The following is a 22546-nucleotide window of genomic DNA, read 5'->3' as shown; positions in this document are numbered from 1 at the left end:
AAGCTGGACTTCCAGCAGTGGTTCTCAGATCCTGTGGACCTTTAATATAGTTCATGGTGTGCTGACACCAATCTAAGATTATTTTCATTGCTACTCAACTGTAATTTTGCTTGTTATGAGTCATAATGTAAACACCTGACATGCAGGATATCTAATATTTGATCCCTGTGAAAGGGTCATTTGACTCCCAAGGGTGTCACAACCCACCCGTTGAGAACGCTGATTTAGGCGGCACCTTCTCCTTGGTCTATTGCTGGTGCCTGACCTTGGACAGTGATGCTTCTTCACCTTGGAAGAGTCAGGCCACAGTCAGTGATCTGAACACTTGGAGCTGAGGCAGGAGCATCTAAAAAAAAAAAAAAACCCAAAAATCAAACTTTGGGTACAACTGGAATTTGTCACTATCATTAATCAACAGGGCATTTCTTGGGAACAAATACGAATTTATTATTTCCTTCTCTGTGAGGAAGATGAAAAATACAAACTGTGTTCACCCTCTGAGTCTCTTGAGGTAGAGCAGAAGGGATCTCAGAGACAGAGGAACGAGAGACAGTAACACTTGGAAGGGACAGCAGTGTGGATCCAGAACGCCAGAATGCAAGTCCTGCTGTCAGGAACGGGTTGTAGGCGGCACCTCTGGCTCACGCATTCCAGTTTAAAGAGCAGCATCTGAGATCCAGAGTCCTGGTTCCGGTGTTTGTTAGGTTTGTCGATATACAACAGTGGGGCTCCAGACAAAAATATAAAAGGATGCAGACACAAACGTGATGCACAGAAACACACAAACATGGTTATTTCATTACACAAACAGCCAGAACAGTCATCTGCTTCAATTTCAGTTCTCATTTATTTGGTAGCTTCTGGACACTGTCTGTGCCAGCGCTGCACTGTCACAGGGGCTGGGGGCACAGGGAGGAACTGCTCAAAGAGCTTCTGCAATAGAGAGGGAGGCAAACACCAAAGGACCAATGAACGCAGGGACACACGGCTTCCATGGTCTCCAGAGAAGTCTGAGGCCATCTGAAGCAACACAGGCTCTGGGCTCTGTATTTTATATAGTACCTATATACATGCACACATACACCTGTACATATGTGTACGATAGGCTCTTGATGTGGTTCAGGTTGGCCCCACATTCCTAGGCAGCTGGGATGGAAACAAGCCTGATTTTAAATGAACATTTTCATAGGTTATAGATTTCTGCCCAGGCAGAAATGATTCTAGTCTAGAACAGCATTTCTCACTGTAGACGTCGCTGGGATAGGTACCTCGTGGCAATTCTAGTGGAATGCAGCCAGCTCCCCTGTGTAGCTGTGCTCACAGGCCTGTTACTATTTACATGTGTCTGTGAAAGTACCGATTTCTCATGAGGCTTTTACATGGATCTTAGACATCGCTCAGCTTCTCCAAGAACTATCAACATAAACAAGGTGCCCTCAAGTGCATGGTCTCTTCTCTTCTCTTTTCTCTTCTCTTCTCTTCTCTTCTCTTCTCTTCTCTTCTCTTCTCTTCTCTTCTCTTCTCTTCTCTTCTCTTCTCTTTTCCTTCTCTCTCTCTCTCTCTCTCTCTCTCTCTCTCTCTCTCTCTCTCTCTGAGAAAGTGGAGAAGAGCCTCAGACATATGGGTACAGGGGAAAAATTCCCAAACAGAACACCAATGGCTTGTGCTGTAAGATCAAGAATCGACAAATGGGACCTCATAAAATGGCAAAGGACACTGTCAAGAGGATAAAAAGGCAACCAACAGATTGGGAAAAGATACCCAATTTTTACCCAGTCCTACATCTGATAGATGGCTAATATCCAATATATACAAAAACTCAAGAAGTTAGACTCCAGAGAACCAAATAACCCTATTAAAAATGGGGTACAGAGCTAAACAAAGAATTTTCAAATGAGGAATATCAAATGGCTGAGAAGCACCTAAAGAAATGTGCAACATCCTTAGTCATCAGGGAAATGCAAATCAAAACAACCCTGAGATTCCATTTCACACCAGTCAGAATGGCTAAAATCAAAAACCCAGGTGACAGCAGATGTTGGCAAGGATGTGGAGAAAGAGGAACACTCCTCCATTGCTGGTGGAAATACAAGCTGGTACAACCACTCTGGAAATCAGTTTGGCAGTTCCTCAGAAAATTGGACATAGTATTACCTGAGGACCCAGCTCTGCTACTCCTGGGCATATACCCAGAAGATGCTCCAACATGTAATAAGAACACATGCTCCACCGGGGCCTAGCAAACACAGAAGTGGATGCTCACAGTCAGCTATTGGATGGATCACAGGGCCCCCAATGGAGGAGCTAGAGAAAGTAGCCAAGGAGCTAAAGACAACATTATGAACTAACCAGTACCCCAGAGCTCTTGACTCTAGCTGCATATGTATCAAAAGATGGCCTAGTCAGCCATCATTGGAAAGAGAGGCCCATTGGACTTGCAAACTTTATATGCCCCAGTACAGGGGAACGCCAGGGCCAAAAAGTGGGAGTGAGTGGGTAGGGGAGTGGGAGGGGGAGTGTATTGGGGACTTTTTGGATAGCATTGGAAATGTAAATGAGGAAAACACCTAATAAAAAAAATTAATTCTAAAAAAAAAAGAACACATGCTCCAATATGTTCATAACAGCCTTATTTACAATAGCCAGAAGCTGGAAAGAACCCAGATGTCCCTCAGCAGAGGAATGGATACAGAAAATGTATACATTTATACAACAGAGTACGGCACAGCTATTAAAAACGATGAATTCATGAAATTCTTAGGCAAATGGATGGATCTGGAGGATATCATCCTGAGTGAGGTAACCCAATCACAAATGAACACACATGGTATGCACTCACTGATAAGTGGATACCAGCCCCAAAGCTCCAAAGAACCAGGATACAGTTCACAGACCACAGGAAGCTCAAGAAGAAGGACGGGCAAAGTGTGGGTGTTTCGGTCCTTCTTAGAAGGAGAACAAAATACTCACAGGAGCAAATACGGAGATAAAGTGTAGAGCAGAGAGTGAAGGAAAGGCCACCCATAGATTGTCCCACCTGGGTATTCATGCCATACAGAGTTACCAAACCAGACACTGTTGTGGATGCCAAGAAGTACATGCTGAAAGGAGCCTGATATGGCTGTCTCTTGAGAGGCCCTGCCAGAGCCTTACAAATACAGAGGCAGATGTTAGCAGGCAACCACTGGACAGAGCTCGGGGTCCCTAACAGAGGAGTTAGAGAAGGGACTGAAGGCATTGAAGGGGTTTGCAACCCCAATAGGAAGAATAATATCAACTAACCAGACCCTTCCCCCCTCCCCGAACTCCCAGGGACTAAGCCATCAACCAAGAAGTACACATGGCTCCAGCTGCATATGTTGCAGAGGATGGCCTTGTCATGGATCAATGGAAGGAGAGGTCTTTGGTCCTATGATGGCTTGATAGATGCCCCAGTGTAGGGGAATCAAGGGCAGGGAAGTGGGAGTGGGTGGGTGGGTGGAGGAACACCCTCATAGAAGCAGGGGAGGGGGGTAAATCAGGAAAGGGGATAACATTTGAAATGTAAAGAAAATATCCAATAACAAAAAAAGAAAAAAAAAGGATGTATTTATTTTATTTATATGAGTACACTGTAGCTGTCCTCAGACACACCAGAAGGGGGCATCAGGTCCTATTACAGATGGTTGTGAGCCACCATGTGGTTGCTGGGAATTGAACTCAGGACCTCTGGAAGAGTGGTCAGTGTTCTTAACCACCGAGCCATCTCTCTAGCCCGTGGTGTTTCTTTCTTTCAAAAAGGTTTGACTTCTCTGTGTACAACTGTCTTGCTTACATGTACGGGTGCCTTGTGCACCCCCGGAGTCTGAGGCAACCAGAAGCACCCTGTGGGTGCTGGGGACAGAGCTCAGATCCCAGACAAGAGCAACCTGTGCTCTACCCGCTGAGCCAGCTCTTCAGGCCTGTGTGTGTGCACCTCATTCCTTAAGAACATGTGTCTGCACAGGAAACCTCTGTCACATCACAATCAGGCAGTGTGCCGTGGGAAGGGTCATGCAGGCTGTCTTGAAGCGAGCAGGTAGAACTGCCTTTGCTCGCCTAGAAGGCCAGGCTCAGGTGAAGCCCCCTCCTCACCCACTGCTGCCACTGACAGCTGCTTTGGGCCTCACCCTGAAGACCTGTGTCACAGTTGTGAGGGATGAAAGAATGCCAACTACCAACTTCCCGATAGCATCTGGGCCTTCCTTGCCCACGTCCCAGGAGGTCTTGTTTCTTCTCAGGCTGTCCTGGCAGAAGGAGCTTTTCCACCGTGACCACAGGCTGAGCTGTGCTGGGTAGAATTATTAAAGCGTGGCACCAGTTTTGACTTGTGTGGCCATTTTTCTGGGTATCAGCGTGACTGCAGAACGTGATGACTGTCCCCTCTACAGAGGAGCTGGAGTCCTTTAAGTACAGGAACCTGCAACATTTAGCCAAATGGCTGGGACTCCGGGCTACCCTGTGGGCAGACAAGCTGTTAAGGGCCTTGAAAGCACACCCGAACCCAGAAACCGGGCAAGAAAACAAAACTCAGGATGAAAATCAATCTGCATTCTCTCTGCTGAGGAGACTGAGATACAAGTTAGTAGTGAGGAGCAAGCTCTCTACCCCAGTCTAAGGCTCTTTTCTATCATAACTTTCAGACATAATTTTTGTAGTGTCTCTTCTGTGCTATATCTGAGAATATGTTATCACCTTAAAGTTAAAAAAAAAAAACCAAAAAAAAAAAAACCCCAAGATTGACTACAGCGGCGCAGTGCAGCGAGCAACGAGCCCGATTGGGGCAGGGCTGTGATGCATCACTCCTCTCTCTGCCTTTTTGGCCTGCAACTGAGTCTGCCCTGGAGCTGCCAGCACTGCTGGATGTCCTGCCTACCGAAGATGCTCATGGAGCATCCATCTAAGGTCACTTATAGACGACTGCAGGCAGCACTGTGTCGTCGAAGCTGTTCCCTCACCTCAGGACCCAACACTTGGTTTTTGAAGCACCTGCATCTGGGAAGGGACCTGAATAGTGCCGGACAGAGGACAGGGTTCGGCCTGGTTTTATAAGTACCACGGAAAGGCTACAGAGAGAGCAGCACAGGGCCTTCACACAAACACTGACTGGACATGGTCTTCTTTCACCATCATGTTCACTAGCTTCTCTCTTACTGAATGGTTCATGCCTGCTTTTTGTCCCTGGCATTTTCTAGTTCCGCAAGTACTAGAGTGCAAAGGGCACACCCAGGCCACAATGAGATCGTAAACAACGACAGCTCCTCCAGTTAGTGTCCCCTTTCTCCACAGTTTCAGTGACTTCTGGTCAGAAGCCACGGCTGTGGTGAGTTATGGGCTAGGAAGCACGGCTGTAGACAACGGTACCTGTGACACACTGAGGGGCTACGGCAGGATTAAAAAGTGGAATGTTCTAGAGGAACCCCGAGACAGAACCACCAGATGCCTGACAGCAGTGAGCCTCATCTGTGGTACAAACAGCACCCAGGGCTTCCAGCTGGCAGCAGAAGCTGCCAGCCACTTCAGATAAGTTTGTCTCCTCCACACGGCCCCCAGCCTGGGCCGAGCCCTTGTCAGCAGAGGAGAGCTGGCTCTGTCCTCAGGGCTGGACTCTGAAGATGTTTTTCATTTCCCAGGAAGCAGGTCCCATCTTCCAAGGTCCCAGGAGGGCCAGGCTCGCTCCATAGCCCCCCGCAGGGAGCTGCAGAGAGCACAGCTTGGCCACTCTCAGTGCCCACACTCCCCTCCCCCTCCTCCTCGTTGGAATAGTTGCCGGAGTCCTGGCTGGTCTGCGAGCTGTACTTCCTGAGGTCCTCCTCAGACGCACGCTTCTCTTCTACAGCGACCGTGTCTGCATTCTCAATGATGAAGCATCTTTCCGTGTGCTCCTCAGCCGTCAGAAGTACAAGGTTTTTTGAGGGCGGCTCAGAGAAAAACTGATGGTAAAAGGGAAGGAAAACAGGTTGTTTAAAATAAACCCTGCATCTCCAGCTCTAGCTTCTCTGTTTTATGTCCAGCCTTTCAGAGTGTGCATCACGACACGTGAGCTATCCCGGGAATGACTGTGAGGCTCAGAAGGCACAGCAGGCCACCAGGCTCAAGGCCATTTTTTGGGTAAACCTGTGAAGAATCCTCACACAGGCACTGTGCTTCCAAGGGTGGGTTGGGGGTGCTGGGATCACAGACATTTTGAAATGACAGCCCAGTTCTCTGTCACTCAAAAGCACAAGTGAGAGATGGAGGTCACCCTGTTGCCTAGGTGGTAAGGGGCTGGTTATACCTGTGTCATAGCTGTAGCTATCAGAGCACAAAGGGGAATTTAAAACTCTAGCAGGCGGCAAGCATGTGCTGAACTCTGAACGCTGGGCTTCTACAGCTCATGGCCTGGCTTCTTTTACAGAGCTTGCCAGTGTTATGCCCTGGCTCCCAGGATCTAGGGCTAGGCCTTCGCCACTCAGTGCCATCATTTCAGGTGCTATCATCAGAGGAGTCCTGAGAAAAACATGCAAGCACCATGAAAGGAACTCATGGCTTTCATTATTCCAGTTTTCTGTGACTTCATCTAGGGCACCACGTGAAGACGGATGGATTATAGGATTTCCGATATGGTATGAAAAATCTCACAGATGGAACATGGCAACACTAAATGCCACTATAGGCAGGGACAAGACATTATTCAGATTGTAACATACACTTCATTACAACAGCCATATGCTGCTGCTGAGAGCAGAGTATGGGAACAAGGTGGCCCCTTGTCTCAGATTGAAACACGTTTATCTCAAGTGTCCTCCAAGACTGACTGTCTTGGAGCAGGCTGGCCTTCTAGCCCAGTGACCAGGACATAGGAGAAGAGCAAGAAGGCACCGAGGTCCCTAGTGACTATCCCCTCGTATCAAGTGCCTGGTGGGAACAGGAAGCTGGAAAGGACAGGGCTCCCTGGTTATTTCCTGGAGAGGTCCTAAGTGCCAGAGTGATGTTGTATCAGCTGCTGCCCACGCTCACTCCTGCTGCTGCACACTTCAACGTCCGCCCTGAGGCTGAGTCCACTGCTGCAGACCACTTCTGGACACAACACTCTTCTGCACTGAGTCACTGGTTAACATTCTCAAGTGTGTTTCAGAGGCAGGGTCTCACTGAGCAGCCTCTGACCCTCGCTTCTCCACCATGCCTGGTTTGGGGCAGGGCCGCTCTGTAGCCCTGCTGGCCTAAGCCTCTTTTGTTTCTTGGAGATGGAATCTGCTACTCAGCTCATACCGGCCTCAAACTCACTGCAAATCTCCTGCCTTAGCTTCCTGGGCTTTATAAGCATGCACTACCTCACCAGGCTTCTAATGCCACTGAAATTCTGCAGAAACAATCACACCAGACTGACAACTTTTTGGATATCAAGAAAGCAAATATCATCTGCAGAATCCAAGCATCCTAGTGGGTGACAGGGAGAGAAAGGTACCTCATCAATACTGCGGGGAGGCTTCAGTGGTGGGAAGCACACATGACACAGGTACTTCCAGACGCTCCTCAAAGCATAAAGGACCATGACAGAGAAGAGCACAGCACCCAATCCAGTTATAATCCAGATCGTGGAAAAACTTCCTAAAATACAAACAGTATGAGCGTCAGCACATTGCTTATGAGACCAGCCATCCTAGAGGAAATGCAGAGTGGCCTGAAAACCAATTTTGGGCACTTGGTGCACTGCGGTGGTCAGTGACAGTCACAGGTGAAGATGACCTGAGAACTGACCCTGGAGATGAAGACATGACCTGTAAGAACACAGGTCCCAACGGCTGGTGTCCCCAGCCCTGCACAGAGCAGAACTGGCAAGACAGTTGGTGTCTAAGCCTCATCCTGTTGCTACCAGGAAGTAAACTACGAACAAGACTGAGCGCAGGTGTAGCCAAGCCTTCTGAACAGGCAGGTCCACTTCCACAAGTTCATTAAAGACATTACAGTGAGTGCTCTGACTGCTCACCAATGAGCAATAACTAGAAGCAGTGAATTATTTAACACTGGATGAGAAACTAAGCAACAATAAGCACGGACCACACCAAGAACAAGGTGATCCCTCATCCCCCAGGCCTCGGCTGGGTTCACTTTGGATTCCCTGTAGTTCAGAAAGGACACCTTCTACTATCTGAAGCAAAGAAGAAATTCTTTGTAAATCCCAATGCAGTATTTTTATCTCTTCCAGCTGCATTAAAAACATCTAGAAGATCTCACCTGGACGTGTTTTCTCACACAGCTTATCACTGAAGTTGCTGGTCTTATTCAGCAGGGCCGTGTAGAGCACTCTGGCCTGGACACAGTACACAGTCAGCGGCTGCAGGTTCTTGAGGGTGAGCTCCGGGCTGTCCTCCACCGTCCGTATCTACAGACACGGTAACAACAGTGATGGAGCTCAGGCCTCATAAAGTCAGATACGGAATATGGGTTTTCTGGATTCTACTGATATTCACAAGAAGTCTCTTCCAAGTCTCACCTATTTGGTTGTCTAAGCAGTATAAGTTTGTTTTAAGTAACCCATTATAACCAAATCAGAGAGTGAAAAATCTGCTGTTAAAAAAGCGTAAGTGCACCCCCGAGATTCTCATTCTACAGGCACTAGCGGGTTGGCTTGTTTTTACTGCCATCGTGTTATACCGGGGAGGACAGTTAAGAATATGGGCTCCCTCCGGCTCTGCACTGCTCACAGTAGCTCCCAGAGAGCCTTGCTGCTTTGTGTGGGTCATTTCTTTGGCACCTATTTCTCCATCTGCTTATAAGGGGAGGAGAATCATCGTTCCTGTCTGTAGTGGTCAGCCATGGCAACGAAAGTGCTGGGTAACAAAGCCACTCTGACACTCAGCAGCTATGACACCATTTTTCCCACGAGGCCACAGACTGGCTGGGGTAGTTCCAAGAGCTGGCCACCAGCATCACCCTCTTTGTCTTCTAAGAATTAATTCTGCCTCCTCTGAGTGCCAGCTGAGGACAGGTGAGAACGCCACCTGTAGGCACTTGGTTGACACTACTCTGAGGAAGTGCTGGACACCTCAAAGAGCCTAGTGATGCTAAGTGTCCCGTAAATAAGGACAACTCTAGCACAGGAATTACCTGGCTCAAGTGTCACTAGTATAGAGAAGCCTTAGCCTTAGAAGAGCACTTGGGAATTGTGTAAGAATGGTTCTAATTCAGCAGTAGGAGACTCAAGATATAGTTCAAAAGCAAGATGGCCTAGTGCATAAGGATGCAAAGCCTGAGGACTTAATTCAATCCCCGGGAGTTATAAGGCAGGAGAGAGATAGCTCACTCCCACAGCTTGTCGTCTGGCTGCCGTGAGTGTCCTGTGATGAACATATAGTACATAAGCAATTGTCAACACACACACACACACACACACACACACACACACATTCACATCCTCACACACACATTCACACATACACTCACACACACATGTACATTCACACATATACACACGTACACTCACATACTCATGCACAGTCACACACACACACACACACACACACACACACACACACACACACACACACTCCCACACACTCCTGTATATTCACACACAGCAAAGTCAGGCCCAGATGCAGGCGACCTGTACTGTCATGCAGACCATAGAAAAGGCTGACATTCACTCTACTGCAGACAGGTCACCATCATGATTAAAAGGCCTCCCAAACCTTAGAGCTGTGACTGCTTGCTCTTGCCCTCCCTCCCCCACTAACTTTCTTTCCCATCATCACTGGTATGAGGCTAAGTCAGTTACTGGGTAGCTTTTTACCTTAGTATTGGAAGTGTCTTCCCAAAAGATGATTTCGTAATTGAGTCCATCACATTTGCTGTCCTGACAGTTGACATAAACAAGCAAGGTATCACTACTCATGGCGGTGACAGTAATGACCGGAGGAGGAAGGAGAACTGGGGAAGAATGCAAACACAAATTGTGCACTAAGATACCTTCAAACAACCTTCCGGGACTTGCCCTACATGAGGAGTCACACTCTCAAGTAAACGCTTGGATAAAGCAGGCATGGACCACACCCACAACCTCAGCTCTCAGGAGCTCAGGCAGGAGGACTGCCATAAGTTTGAAGCTACCCTGGGCTACACCGTGAGTTCCAGGCCAGCCTGGGCTACAGTGTCAGACTGTCTCAAAGCAAACTCGGCTTACTGTATATTTGAGAATCAATAAACTTCTCTTCAGACCAAAAGGATGTGTGATTTCCCTCTGAGGCTTGTACACGCAGAAAGAACGTTCCTGTGTAGACAGTATCTTGAGAAAAGACACAGTGCGTAGTCTGGACATTTGCACAGGTTGGTATTTGTCTCCATTTATCTGAACGGCTTCCAGAACTGCTTTTTGAATAGCCACTTTGAAAACAGAAAGCAAAAACAAAATCCAGTCCAATCATGTATTAATTCACTATGTACTGAGGCTCCATAATACCTAAGACACTGTAGTAAGCACTGTGGACCTGGGGGCAGTTTCCCCACTTAGGGAACTCCTGGTACAATGGAGGAGACACAGATCCCAAACAAAAGAAGGCCACGGGTGCTCCAGAGTGTGCGGGGAATTCCCAGTGAAGTGGCAAGCTGTTCTTCACTGTGTGTGTGTGTGTGTGTGAGTTCGTGTATGACTGTGTCTGCAGGCGCACATGAGTGGTATGAAGACATGAAATAGAAGACAGGGGTCTTCCTTGATTGCTCTCCACGTGACTGAGGTGCAGACTCTTCCCCAGCTTGCAGCTTGCTGATTTGACCAGTCTAGCTAGCCAGCCTGCCCCAGAACTCCCCGTGTGACTCTCAAGTGCTGGGGTCATGGGTGCTGCCACACCTGCAGGTTTTACCTGGGTTCTAGGGATCTTAGCTTCGGTAGGAGCTTTTCCTGCTAAGTCATCTCTTCAAAGCAGAACATATTTTTTAAGCAGGTTATTATTAAAAGGCTGATATACAAATTCGGAAATAACTTACTAAAAATATTCAAAACTCACCTTGTCCTATGCCCTAGCTAGTTTTATGTGAACCTGATACAAGCTACAGACATCTGAGAGGAGGGAACCTCAGCTGAGAAAATGCCTCTAGATCGATCATCCAGGCTCTAAGTAGAGAAGCCTTTAGGGCATTTTGTTAATTACTGACCTACTGGGGAGCACCTGGTCCACTGTGGGTGTGGGGACCCCTGGGCTGGTGGCCTCAGGCTCTGTAACAAAGCAGGCCGACCAGGTCGAGCCTCAGGAGCCAGCAGTCAGCAGCACCCTCCATGTCAGTAAGCAGCACCCGCCATGGCTCTGCATCAGCTCCAGTCTCCAGGCTCCTGCCCTGTTTGATCTGAGTTCCTGTCCTGACTTCCCTCAGTGATGGACTCCAAGATGGATGTGTAAGTGAAATAAACCCTTTCCTCCCTAATTGGTTTTGGTCACAGTGATTCATCGCAGCAATAGTGACCATAGCTGAGACATCCTAGTTACATCATATCTGCTCTTGCAGCTCCGTTCAGCCATCACATGCTACAATAACTACCTAACCGCATGACGCGCATGCATTCACCCCAGGTCCACAGTCAAAGACCTCAAGCTGCTAGCTTCAAAGTGGCTATAATGGGAACATTTCTGTCACAAAAGCTGTCTAGCACTACAAATGGGACTGTTCCCTTGTGGAGAGATGCTTGCTGTGCTGACACAGCCCTGCAGGAACCCATAACACAGATCTGTGCCATTCATTACAGAGAACATCCCACCAAGGGTGAGCCCCTGGCCAGAGACCACAGCTCAAAGCAAGTGTACACTACCTGAGACTGGCCATATATAGCTTCCCCAACATGGGGAACTCCTGCCACCTTGCCTCCAAGAGCAAGATTTCCAACCGTTCTCTTAAAGTTTTGTTTTCTTAAATCGCTTCTCTTGTGCAAATATCCTGTACCTCTAGCAGGACACCCTCCTACCATGGCAGGCAATGTTCTAGGACATCCCAGGCTCCTCCCTTCTCAGGGGCACACTCCCTAGCATCCCCCATAGAGTGTACAAAACCTGAAGAGACAGCGGCTGCCCTGAGGGTGCATTATCTGCCAAAGAGGAGGGGAGTTTGAAGCAGCACTTAAGGGTCCAATCCACCTTTTTGGGTAAATGGAATTTAACGTCTTTGTAGTGGACATGACCTCTGAGCTGAACCCTAACACAGGTGTAAAGGCCATATGTTGAGGTAATGTCTTGTGCACTGTGTAAAGGTTGTCCTTGTATTATTCATATGTTGACTTCACTACCAGAGGTCTTGTTAGTGTATGAAGCATCACTTGTCTCAGTGTTTTGTAAACATCTTCCCCCTCATTTTATCTCTCTCTTTTTTTTTTAAGATTTAATTTTATGTATATGAGTACACTGTAGCTGTACAGATGGTTGTGAGCCAACATGTGCTTGTTGGGAATTGAACTCAGGACCTCTGCTTGCTCTGGCCCTGTTCGATTCAGGCCTGATCACTCTGGCCCAAAGATTTGTTTATTGTTATATGTGAGTACACTGTAGTCTGTAGCTGTCTTCAGATACACCAGAAGAGGGCATCAGATCTCATTACGGATGGTTGTGAGCCACCATGTGCTTGCTGGGATTTGAACTCAGGACCTTCAGAAGAGCAGTCAGTGCTCTTAACCACGGAGCCATCTCTCCAGCCCCCAGCCCCCCCCCCACCTTTCTAACTGGTTTAATAAAGAGCTCAATGGCCTACAGCAAAGCAGGCAAGGATAGGCGGGTCTTCAGGCAGAAAGGAACTCTGGGAGATTCGCCAGCCAGGCTCCAAGGAAGAAACAGGTACCATGACTAAAGGAGAGGTAAGTAATGGGCCACATGGCAGAACTCAGATTAGAACAAATGGGTTAAAGAAGTTATACAATGAGAAATAGCCTAAGCTAAGGCCTGAGCTATAAGTAATGACTGTCTCTAGGACAGTTTTATCCAACGGCCTCTGATGTGCTGCCTCATCTCTACAGCTTTAGGACATGGCTTCTGTCCACAACCTCAGGACCATGCAGGAGAACGTTTGTATGAAACCACCCTCCTCAGTTACACATTATTTTTCTTTTCTTTGCACCTGAGCCAGTGTGCGTGTGCGTGTGTGTGTGTATGCGTATGCGTGCGTTCGAGGCACACATGCACATCCAGCTACATGTGATGTATATACTAGTGCATGTGCAGGAATGTGCAGAGGCCAGAGGTGGCCGTCAGGTGTCTGTCTCTGCTCTGTCAGTTGTCCCCTCAGCTGCTGGAGCAAGGAACCTACATGCAAGTCCCTGCTTCCCAATGCGCCACACTCAGATCTCGGCCGCCACTCTGTGGAAACCTTTGCACACAGAAGTAACGCGACCACACAGCAGACTGCGTAAGGAACACTGAAGAAGGACTTACGGAAGCCACTGTGCTCTGAAGCTCACGTCTGTAGACACAATGTAGACCCATTTCAGGACATAGCTCTTGCCTTGGGCATCTACTTCGAGATTTCCTGGCACAGGCATTTTATTTGTCACTAGAAGCCAAAGAATACATACATTTTAAAGCTAGTGATACAGAGCCACATTTATCTAATTTGACTTTAAGAGTTAAAACATACTAAATTTATAACTAAAGCCATGACCAGGTCAGCTCCCACCCTGACCTTAATCACTGTCCTGGCTAACAGTGTCTCAGGCTGTGTTCCTTGTTAACAATTCATGTCCACTGGGGAGGGGAGGGCGTGGGGTGGGGGGTTGAGGGACACCAGCCACTCTGCTAACAGCTATGCTAGGTATTACAGGTAAATAAAAAGCATTTACCATATGAGAAAAATCAACTTTTGAGTAGAAATTTCATAGTACTGAGACAAAAATTGCCAGGAAAGTGATTTTTGGACTCTGTAAGTGCTGTCACTTCCTCTTCTGCCCCCCTCCCTCCCTTCCTTCCATGTGTGGTACTGGGGATTGAACTAGGACAAATGTCCAACCATACCCCCAACTCAGTGGTTTGTTTTAGTGACTATTAAGCCATTGTGAAACCTTATCACATAAAACAGTTCAGGAATTAAGAGGAGAAAATGCCCCAATTAAAATGCTGAGGATACTCGGTTACGGAATCTAACACGGAGGTCTTCGTTACCTGTGGTGCTTATACACTGCACTGCGCTGTAATTGCTGTGTTTCTTAAGTGACGGATGTATTGCTTTAACTTCTAAACAGTAAGTAGTCTCTGGCAAGAGGTCTGGTATTTTTTCTAGATAATACGTAGAGTTAATAGTTTTCTATAAAAAAAATTTAAAAATAGTCAAATTTTAGAATTCTTTCACCTCTATTTTTCTCACATCAAACAGGTAAAAACAGAAACTTACTTTGTCACTGGAAGACTTCTGCCAGAATCGTATGGTGTAACTGAAGGAGGGTCTCTCCAGTGCCCACACGTTCCCGTCTTGTCCGGGAGGAGAGATGTGGACTAGTATGGCTTTATCTTCAGCTTCTAAACGTACTTCTGGGGGGCTCATGTGAGCTGTTGACATCAAAGAACAATTACATAACTACAGTAGTATCATTCCAAAATGTTAATAATAAACAATGTTTCCCTGGTGTAGTAAGAAAAAAGTCCCACGTGCATTTCACACTTTGGGAAGACGTGGCAAGAACAACCTGCAGAGAGATGCATCTATGCACCAAAGAAAAACAGGTAACTCTGACAATGGCAGCAAATGCTGCCTCTGATAAGTTACCAGGAAAGCTGTTCTGAAACCTCTCAGTAGAAGCAAACGCATGGCGGAAAAGCAGCCCAGGCCCTGTGGAGAGCATGTGAAGTCTCTAAGATAGGACAGTGAAGGGTACAGGGTATGTGGGAGGGGCTGAGGTTGGCAAAGAGCCAAAATCCCATTCAGCTTTAGAATCATCAGCCTGGCCAAGGGATGAAGAAGCAAGGGATCAGTAAAGAGAAATGCCTTCGTAAAAAGATAGGTGCCATCTCTGCTCTCCTCACGTGATGGGTCAGGCAGAATGCGCCAAGGCATTGTCTGAGTTACTTTTCAATTGCTGTGCCAAAGCTCCATGACCAGGGCAACTGATCAAAGAAAACTGGGGCTCATGGTGGTAGAATCTGTGACCATCAAGGGAGGGGAACAGGGAAGCAGGCAGGCAGACATAGTAGTAGAGTAGTATATGAGAATTTACACCTGACCTATAAGCAGGAGGCAGAGAGAGAGAGAGAGAGAGAGAGAGATAGAGCGAGCACAAGCCAGTCAGAGACCAAGAGCACGGACTAGGAATGACATGGCTTTTGAAACATCAAAGCCAACTCCCAGTGACACAGTTCTACCAAGGCCATACCTCCTAGTCTTTCCCAAATAGTTCCACCAAGTATTCAAATATATGAGCCCATGCTAATCCAGATTATTATAGGCATATATACAAATATACATTATAGGTGTAGAAAAAGGCTAAAGATGAATCCAGGGTCTGAGCTTGAACAAATAACCAGCTGACGTGATTCCCACAGCCAGGTGAGGGCTGCAGGAAGGGCTGACTTCTAACATGTAGGTACACACTGAATAGAGACTGTACCAGTCTTATGCTCAGAGGGAAGACTGGGGCAGGAGATGTAATTCTGGGAGTCAAAAACAGTTTCATGGCCACCCTGCCCTAGAGGCTGTGCCTAACTCCACTTCCAGCAAATGTTACAGCCTCTTCTGGCCTCCCCCAGCCTCACATACGCGTAGCATACACATCTCACATATGCATAAATAAAAATAAAGCTTAAAAGAGAACCTGAGGTTGTCGAAGGGCGTCTGATTACATGGGTTCTATCTTTTCACATTTAGCACATTGACCATTACAAGAGTAGAATGAAAAAACTATTGGGCACATCGTTAAAATACACACTTTTTTGTTTGTTAGTTTTTGAGATAGGGTTTCTCTTGCTATCCTGGAACTCAGAGGTCCACCTAACTCTGTTTCCCCATGGCTTGGGTTAAAGGTTTACAAAACCACAGTCTGGCAAAAGTTCTTTTAAAAAAGAAAAACAAACAAACAAACAAACCCCAAAACGTAAAGGTGTGAAATTGCTCTACTTTAAAAACAAGAAACTCATTCCCGTGGACTACTCAGCCTCTGCAGTAAGTTACACACATGTCCATTGTGTGGATAAGAGACAATCCGAGTGAACATGCCAATAACATCTCTGAAATCTGAGGAAAAATGCCCTGGCTTTATGGACCTGCTAAAAGGCTCTTGATAACCACACTGGGAAAGCCACTAATACAGAAGGCCAGGGAAGAGGCCTCTGCAGAAGGGAGCTGCACCAGAAAACTGCGCTTGTAATGCTCATTAGAGAGGAAGAGAGGAACATATAGCCAGCCATGGCGGCTTCTTACCTGTGTAGAATGGAATAAACGGATCAACCTCATTCCACGAAGATGTGCTGTTCCCTTCCTCTGCTCTGACACGAAACTGTGTTTTGATATACACATTTGTGTCCAGTAAAGAGAATTCACACTTGGTCCTTGTAGTATGTTGACATTCAGGCACTTTTAACCACTTCGCCTCGTCTTTTCTTTTAGTAACAACAATAAGAATAAGAAAAATCTGAATGAGCAAATGTATACATGGACTTTTAAAACGTGTTTTCTATTCACCATCATAGTTAGGTTAAGAATATATCTCCTATGGTGAGTATCACTGTGTGCTGACGGAGCGAACCTGAGTGAAAGGTCAAAATCCCCCCAGATTAACAATGGTTGCCTCTAACAGGCTGGTAACAATGCACAGCCAATTTACGTCATGGACTGTGTCCAGTGCACGTCCAGGGGTTTGTCACGTGGAGGACTGTAGAGGCTACTGCCATTAGAGACATGTCTAAAGCAAGTGCCTTCCAAGGTCTAAGTGAAACTGTATTACTAAGCCACTCATTGCAGGGTCACCAGGAATCCACCCCCTAAGACCTGGAAGGTCACACTTTAGACCACAGCCCACATAAGGAGGCAGCTTCTTGATGACAGAGAAAAAAAAAAACATCTGGGAAAAATACAATGGCAGTCATACTAAAGAGAGTTTATTTTGCTTGAGATGATGCCATGTTAACATCTTCCTGACTCTGATTCTTCTTTGTTACATATGAGCCAAGTTACTACTTGAATGATTAGAATTTTCTTAAATTTTTTTGTTTTTTGAGACAGTTTTCTCTGTGTAGCCCCAGCTATCCTGGGACTGACTCTATTCACCAGGCTGGTCTGGAACTCAGAGATCCATCTGCTTCTGACTCCTGAGTGCTGGAATTAAAGGCATGCACTTCCCTCTGCCCCAGCAATTTATTTAGTTAATTTTTAATAGTTTTTGCTTCAATCTTCTGAGTGGTTACATTAATACTTCAAGGAAACAGAAATAAATGATCCATATGACAGAAGCAGATTCGTCTGCCTTGAGCCATGATAACTGTGTGACTTCTGGGAAATAAACCTGTATTTCTAGGCTTTAATTTCCTTATTGAAAACTTAGGAATTGATCTGATATTCCTGTTTGAAACCTATAGGAATAGACTATCTAACCTTCGGGGGACAGACCTTAGCACTTTGTGGCCAACTTTTCCTCTGCCTTTCCAAGCCAATTATTGGCTGTTTGCTGGACTCTTTAAGTCTTCAACGATTCTTTTTAAAATTATGTGTGAACATGTCTGTATGTGGGTGTGTGTACATTAGTTACTGTGGGTACGTGTGAGGTCAGAAAATTGGGAAGCACCTGGGGTTGATTTTACAGGAGGTTGAGATTCTGGCTGTCTGCTCTTTATTACAGGGTAACTTACGGGTTTCTTCAATATCCTCACTCCACCTAAGCCAGCTGGTGGGTGAAAAAAATCCCAACCTACGGCAAAAACCAAGTGGTATCAAAACTGAAACCTGCACACAGAAAACTCACTAGAGGTAAAACGGTGTGTGTGCAGACACACTCAGGAAGCTATGAGATCACTATCTCTGTTTAGTAACCAGTGGGTGCAGCTCTGGGTCCTGACTTGGAAAGTGCTCACAACCCTTCCTTCCCTGCTGACTCCATCCTACACAGGGGACCAGACGAAGCCCCAACACTAAGCAGGAGATGGAGGGCTGCCCCTCCTGTGAGCCTGCCTTCTGAGGCTCTCTGCCTATCCTCCTGGATGATGGGAAGTAGAAGGTCAGTACTGAGTAAGAGTCTGTGGAAATCCAGGGTCAACAATACTGATGTGGCTGACAACACTGGGGACGGAGAGATGGCTGCTCTTGCAGTGGCCCTGGGTTCCATTCCCAGCACACAGATGGTTTACAACGTTCTATAACTATAGTTCCAGGGAATCTGATGCCCTCCTCTGACCTCCACAGGCATTAGGTATGCAGATGGTACACATCCATACATACAGGCAAAACACATACATAAAATAAACCTTGACATTTTTCTTTCTTTTAGGTTTATTTATTTATGTCCATGAGTGCTTTGTCTGCATGTATGTCTGCATACCAGAAGAGGGAATTGGATCCCATTACAGATGGTTGTGAGCCACCATGTAGTTATTAGGAATTGAACTCAGGACCTCTAGAAGAAGAGCCAGTGTTCTTAACTACTGAGCCATCTCTCCAGTCCATAAGCTAAACTTGTAATTTAGAAAAGAAAAAGAAACCACTGTGTGTGCTGGAAATGACAGGAAAACTAACCACAGTGGCTTGGGGGCCTGTTTCAAGGCCCAGCATGGCCCTCGGGCACTCTCCTCTCAGTGCAGACAGCTGAGGTGCTGCTCTACATTTAGAGTATGTGTGACATCCATGAAGGGAAGGTCTCCTCAAACCTCCTCAAGTCAGACAGACAGACAGACACACACACATGTGCAAGCGTGCACAAATACACCACAGCATGAATGGAGGTCAGAGGACAACTTGCAGGAGTTGGTTCTTTTTCTCCATGTGGGTTCTGGAAATCCACTCAGCCTGTCAGGCGTCGGGCAAGCACTTTTACTTGCTCGGTCATCCACCAGCCCTTCATCTCAGCTCAGTCTCCAGGGAGATAAAGTTACAAACATTATGTGCAGGAGACATAACATTTCCTAGATTGGAAACAACCAAATGCTTCCCACATTAAAAGGAAATTATGACACCTATCATTCCAGCAAGCCAATCAGTCACCTACGTTCGATATTCTGCTGAAAAAGTCACACTGCCCATTGACTCTCCGGGGCTGCTCCACTTTAGGGTGTAGTTGTCATCTATAATGTAGATGTCTATATTCTCAGGAGGTTTCAGATTTTCTCCACCTATAAACCCAGCAAGTAACAAATTATTATTTATATGCTTTAAAAATATTGTATAAGTTGCTATTAATCACATCAACAACATCACTGAATGCACTCATTTCATTTTTTTTCCCTGCTATGATGCCTACAAACCACAATAATGACCAGTATGGTACAGAAACCCCAAGGGCAATAGTGGCGCATGTACCTTGGTAACTACAGTTCTCTAGACTTAAGATCTGTTCAGTAGGACAGAGATTGTGACTGGTATTGGAACCCTGTCAAATGCCTATAGCTGGTGACAGCAGGAGTCTTGGAAGAGAGCCTACCATTTTCACGTTAGTAAAGGCAGCATGAGCACTAACGATATTCTAAATACTTTTCCTTTTACAGGTGGGTGTGAACCACCAAAAGTGTGTGTGTGTCAGGAATTGAACCCAGTCTTTTGCAAGTGTGATTACACAATCACTAAACCATCTCCAGACCCAGGGCAGAATTTATTCAAACATAGGAAAGTATACAGCAGTCCCCTCTGACGTGGGAGTTGTAGCCCAAGACCTCCAGTGGATGCCTCAGACTGCAGTTAAAGAGTCCAGCTCGATCTGGATTTGTTCCTACATACGTATGTACACAGTTATGACAATGTTTAACATGATAGGCCCGATAAGATGATAAAAATAAATATGACACACTGTGATTACAGTGGGGTTGGGGTGACAAGGGACATTATTAGACAAATAAGAGGGTTTCTAGAATATAATGATCTCTATGATTTCACTGGTTTTCTGGATATCCTGGACAAAGGGAAGATTCCCCATCCCAGGGAGGACAGAGAGGTTTCATCACAATATTGCAAATGGTATACAGCTGAAACATGAGGTACACAGACCTCTGTCATTGCTTTATCTAGCTGTATTGAGCCTTTATTAATACATAATGCCTTGTCTCTCATAGCCTTAATTGTGTGGGTTAGACACATCCAAAGAAGCTACATTACAATAGGACCCTTCAAGCAACGACCATAGTTAGACAGCTTCTTCCTCCAGTAGGAGAGCTCAGGTCCATCTGCACCTCAGGCACAGGGAGGCTTAGGACAAAGGCTGCTCCAGAGCCTTCAGAAACAAGTGCCATTGCTGGTCGTTTGAATCTACCCGTCATGGTTTGAATATGCTTGGCCCAGGGAGTGGCAGTATTTGGAGGTGTGGTCTTCCAACTGTGGGTATGGGCTTAAGACCCTCACCCTAGCTTCCTGGAAGCCAGTCTTCCATTAACCACCTTCACATGAAGACGTAGAACTCTCAGCTCGGCCTGCACCATGTCTGCCTGGATGCTGCCCTGCTCCTCCCTTGATGATAATGGACTGAACCTCCCAACCTGTAAGCCAGCTCCAATTAAATGTTGTCTTTTATAAGACTTGCCTTGGTCACGGTGTCTGTTCACAGCGGTAAAACCCTAACTGAGACGCTAACCTAACACTTCAAGGACAAGTAGGTAGAGAATAGACCTGTGACTCTTCCAAGAACAGACCCCCTTACTCCTTTAACATGTATGTCTCACATTTCAGAATAAATTTTTTAATTTCCCTTCAAAACAGAGTCACTCCTTTGTGTTAAAATGTGATGTAAAGTCCTTTTTGTCTGACACTGATGCAACCATGCCTGCTCATCAAGGCTAGGTTTTTAAAGACTTTCTGTATGTGTATATGTGTTCTGCCTGCACATTTGTGTGTGCATCACATGTGCCCCGTAGCCAAGGAAGTCAGAAAAATGTATTCCAATCCCCTGGAACAAAGCAGGATTTAGGGAAGGTTGCAAGTCACAAACTGTGTGCTGGGGACCAAACCAGGTCCCTCTGCAAGAGCTGCAAGTGCTCTTACCTGTGAGCCGCCTCTCCAGCTCGAACGAGGCTTTAACTTTAAAAAGTGTCCTTTAACGCTATGTCTGGCTCCACTGTTATCTCCTGTTTTGGAAACTTCTGCCTCAGACTATCATGTCATGTCGCCTGTCAAGCTTCTACTCCAGAGGGTTACAGAACTGCCTCTAGTTACATCCTATGAGGATGCATCTGAGATGTCTGAATTTCTTTCTTTTCAGCCACCAAGGGCTATCCATCAAGTCTCCCCACTCTATGTTGTCAGGTTCTCAGTGCTGTCTATGCTAAGTGCACACTACCACTGAGCCACACTTCCAGTACCACCAACGGAGTCTTTGATGTCATCCCTAAACTGACTCTATCCTGTTATCCTTATCCTCTTAGCTTGATCCCCAGACCAACTGCTGGGATCTACTGATTCTGTGCAGAAAGAGCAGCAAATGTGCTCATGAGATTAACAAAAGACCCAAGTGCATTTGTAGCAGTTACGGTATCCTGTTCATAATAGTCTTTTTCCGACTTACTGTATATGTGTGACCACTTTGCCTGCATGTACATCATGCACGTCTAGCCAGAAATGGGCCATCTTCGGGGTGAGACTTGGGGCAATCACTTACTTCCCAGATACACAGATTTCTAAGAGGAATCAGAACTTCCCTCCAGGAGTGAGGCTAGGTCGTCCTTTTTAGGTTCCTCACATCACTATGAAAACTCTTGTCTCTCCCGTTAGTGGGGCAATTCTCCCGATGTAACTAGCCCAGTGGTTTCCTGGCTTGTTACTGTTTTGTTAGCCTGCTGCGACTTCGGGCCGGTTAGGGGGCCTCTCACCTCGCTCCTCAGTCAGCCGGGGACAAACCGCACTAGGCTGCGAGCGCATTTCTGCTGCTGTCTGGTCTCCCGCCCACCAGCCGCTCGGAGGCTCCGGCCCGGGTAGCGTCCTCAGGCTGAAGAGCGGCGCAGGGGGCAGGCGTCGCAGACTCCGGTCACCCGCGCCCAGCTCTCCCTCCCTGGTGCCCGGCCCTCGCCCAGGCCCCTCGGCTCACCTGCAGCTGAGGGTAGCACCCAAGGCGCCCCGGCCACCAGCACCAGGGCCGCCGCGCCCACGACAGCGAGCATCGTCTTGGAAAGCCCGGTAGCCGCTCACATTCTCCTTCTCCTCAGCAGCACCGCGGAGCTGGAGACTACCTCAGGGCAGCTAGGCCCGCCGCGACGCCCCGCCCCCTCCAGCGCCCCGCCCCTTCCGTGAACGCCCCGCCCCTCCACCCAGCCCAGCTTCTCCGCCGACGCCACGCCCTCTCCGCGAGCAAGCGGCTCGGAAAGTACCGGGCGCGGTCCAGTCCTGGCCTGTTGACCTTGAGGTCCCTGCCACGCTCCGCCCCCACTTCCGGAAAGACTGCCCAGCACTGTCCTTAGACTCCTGAAAG

The 22546-nt window shown here is 47.1% G+C and overlaps 1 protein-coding gene across 2 annotated transcripts; it reads right to left on the bottom strand.

The window, feature by feature from the left end:
* Positions 1-3571: 3571 nt before the first annotated feature.
* Positions 3572-22330, bottom strand: Ifnar1 (interferon alpha and beta receptor subunit 1). 2 transcript variants are annotated; one of them, XR_015045794.1, is made up of 12 exons: positions 22166-22330; positions 19148-19271; positions 16375-16553; positions 14356-14510; positions 14127-14268; positions 13404-13521; positions 10181-10380; positions 9791-9927; positions 8236-8383; positions 7466-7608; positions 4114-5951; positions 3572-4077 (listed from the first exon to the last, which is right to left on the bottom strand). XR_015045794.1 is itself a non-coding variant. In XM_021185272.2 (11 exons), exons 1-11 carry the CDS (start codon positions 22236-22238, stop codon positions 5589-5591), a joined length of 1782 nt encoding a protein of 593 aa, XP_021040931.1. In that variant the 5' UTR covers positions 22239-22330; the 3' UTR covers positions 3572-5588. The 2 variants fall into 2 exon arrangements, 1 of the variants encoding a protein (XP_021040931.1); XM_021185272.2 differs by having other exon boundaries at positions 3572-5951.
* Positions 22331-22546: the final 216 nt, after the last annotated feature.

Source organism: Mus caroli, unplaced genomic scaffold (assembly GCF_978045245.1).
Source record: "Mus caroli unplaced genomic scaffold, Mus_caroli_1 scaffold_17, whole genome shotgun sequence".
NCBI lineage: Eukaryota > Metazoa > Chordata > Mammalia > Rodentia > Muridae > Mus > Mus caroli.
This window is presented reverse-complemented; position numbering and strand designations above follow the sequence as displayed.

Bases quoted from the DNA above. Each gene is read 5' to 3' on its own strand.
- Ifnar1 (XM_021185272.2), bottom strand. From the start codon at position 22,238: ATGCTCGCTGTCGTGGGCGCGGCGGCCCTGGTGCTGGTGGCCGGGGCG. The intron at 19,272-22,165 runs GTGAGCCGAGGG...CTGGGTTTATAG, and splicing joins GGTGCTACCCTCAGCTGCAG to GTGGAGAAAATCTGAAACCT. The intron at 13,522-14,126 runs GTAACGAAGACC...TTTGGCTTCTAG, and splicing joins GCAGTGTATAAGCACCACAG to TGACAAATAAAATGCCTGTG.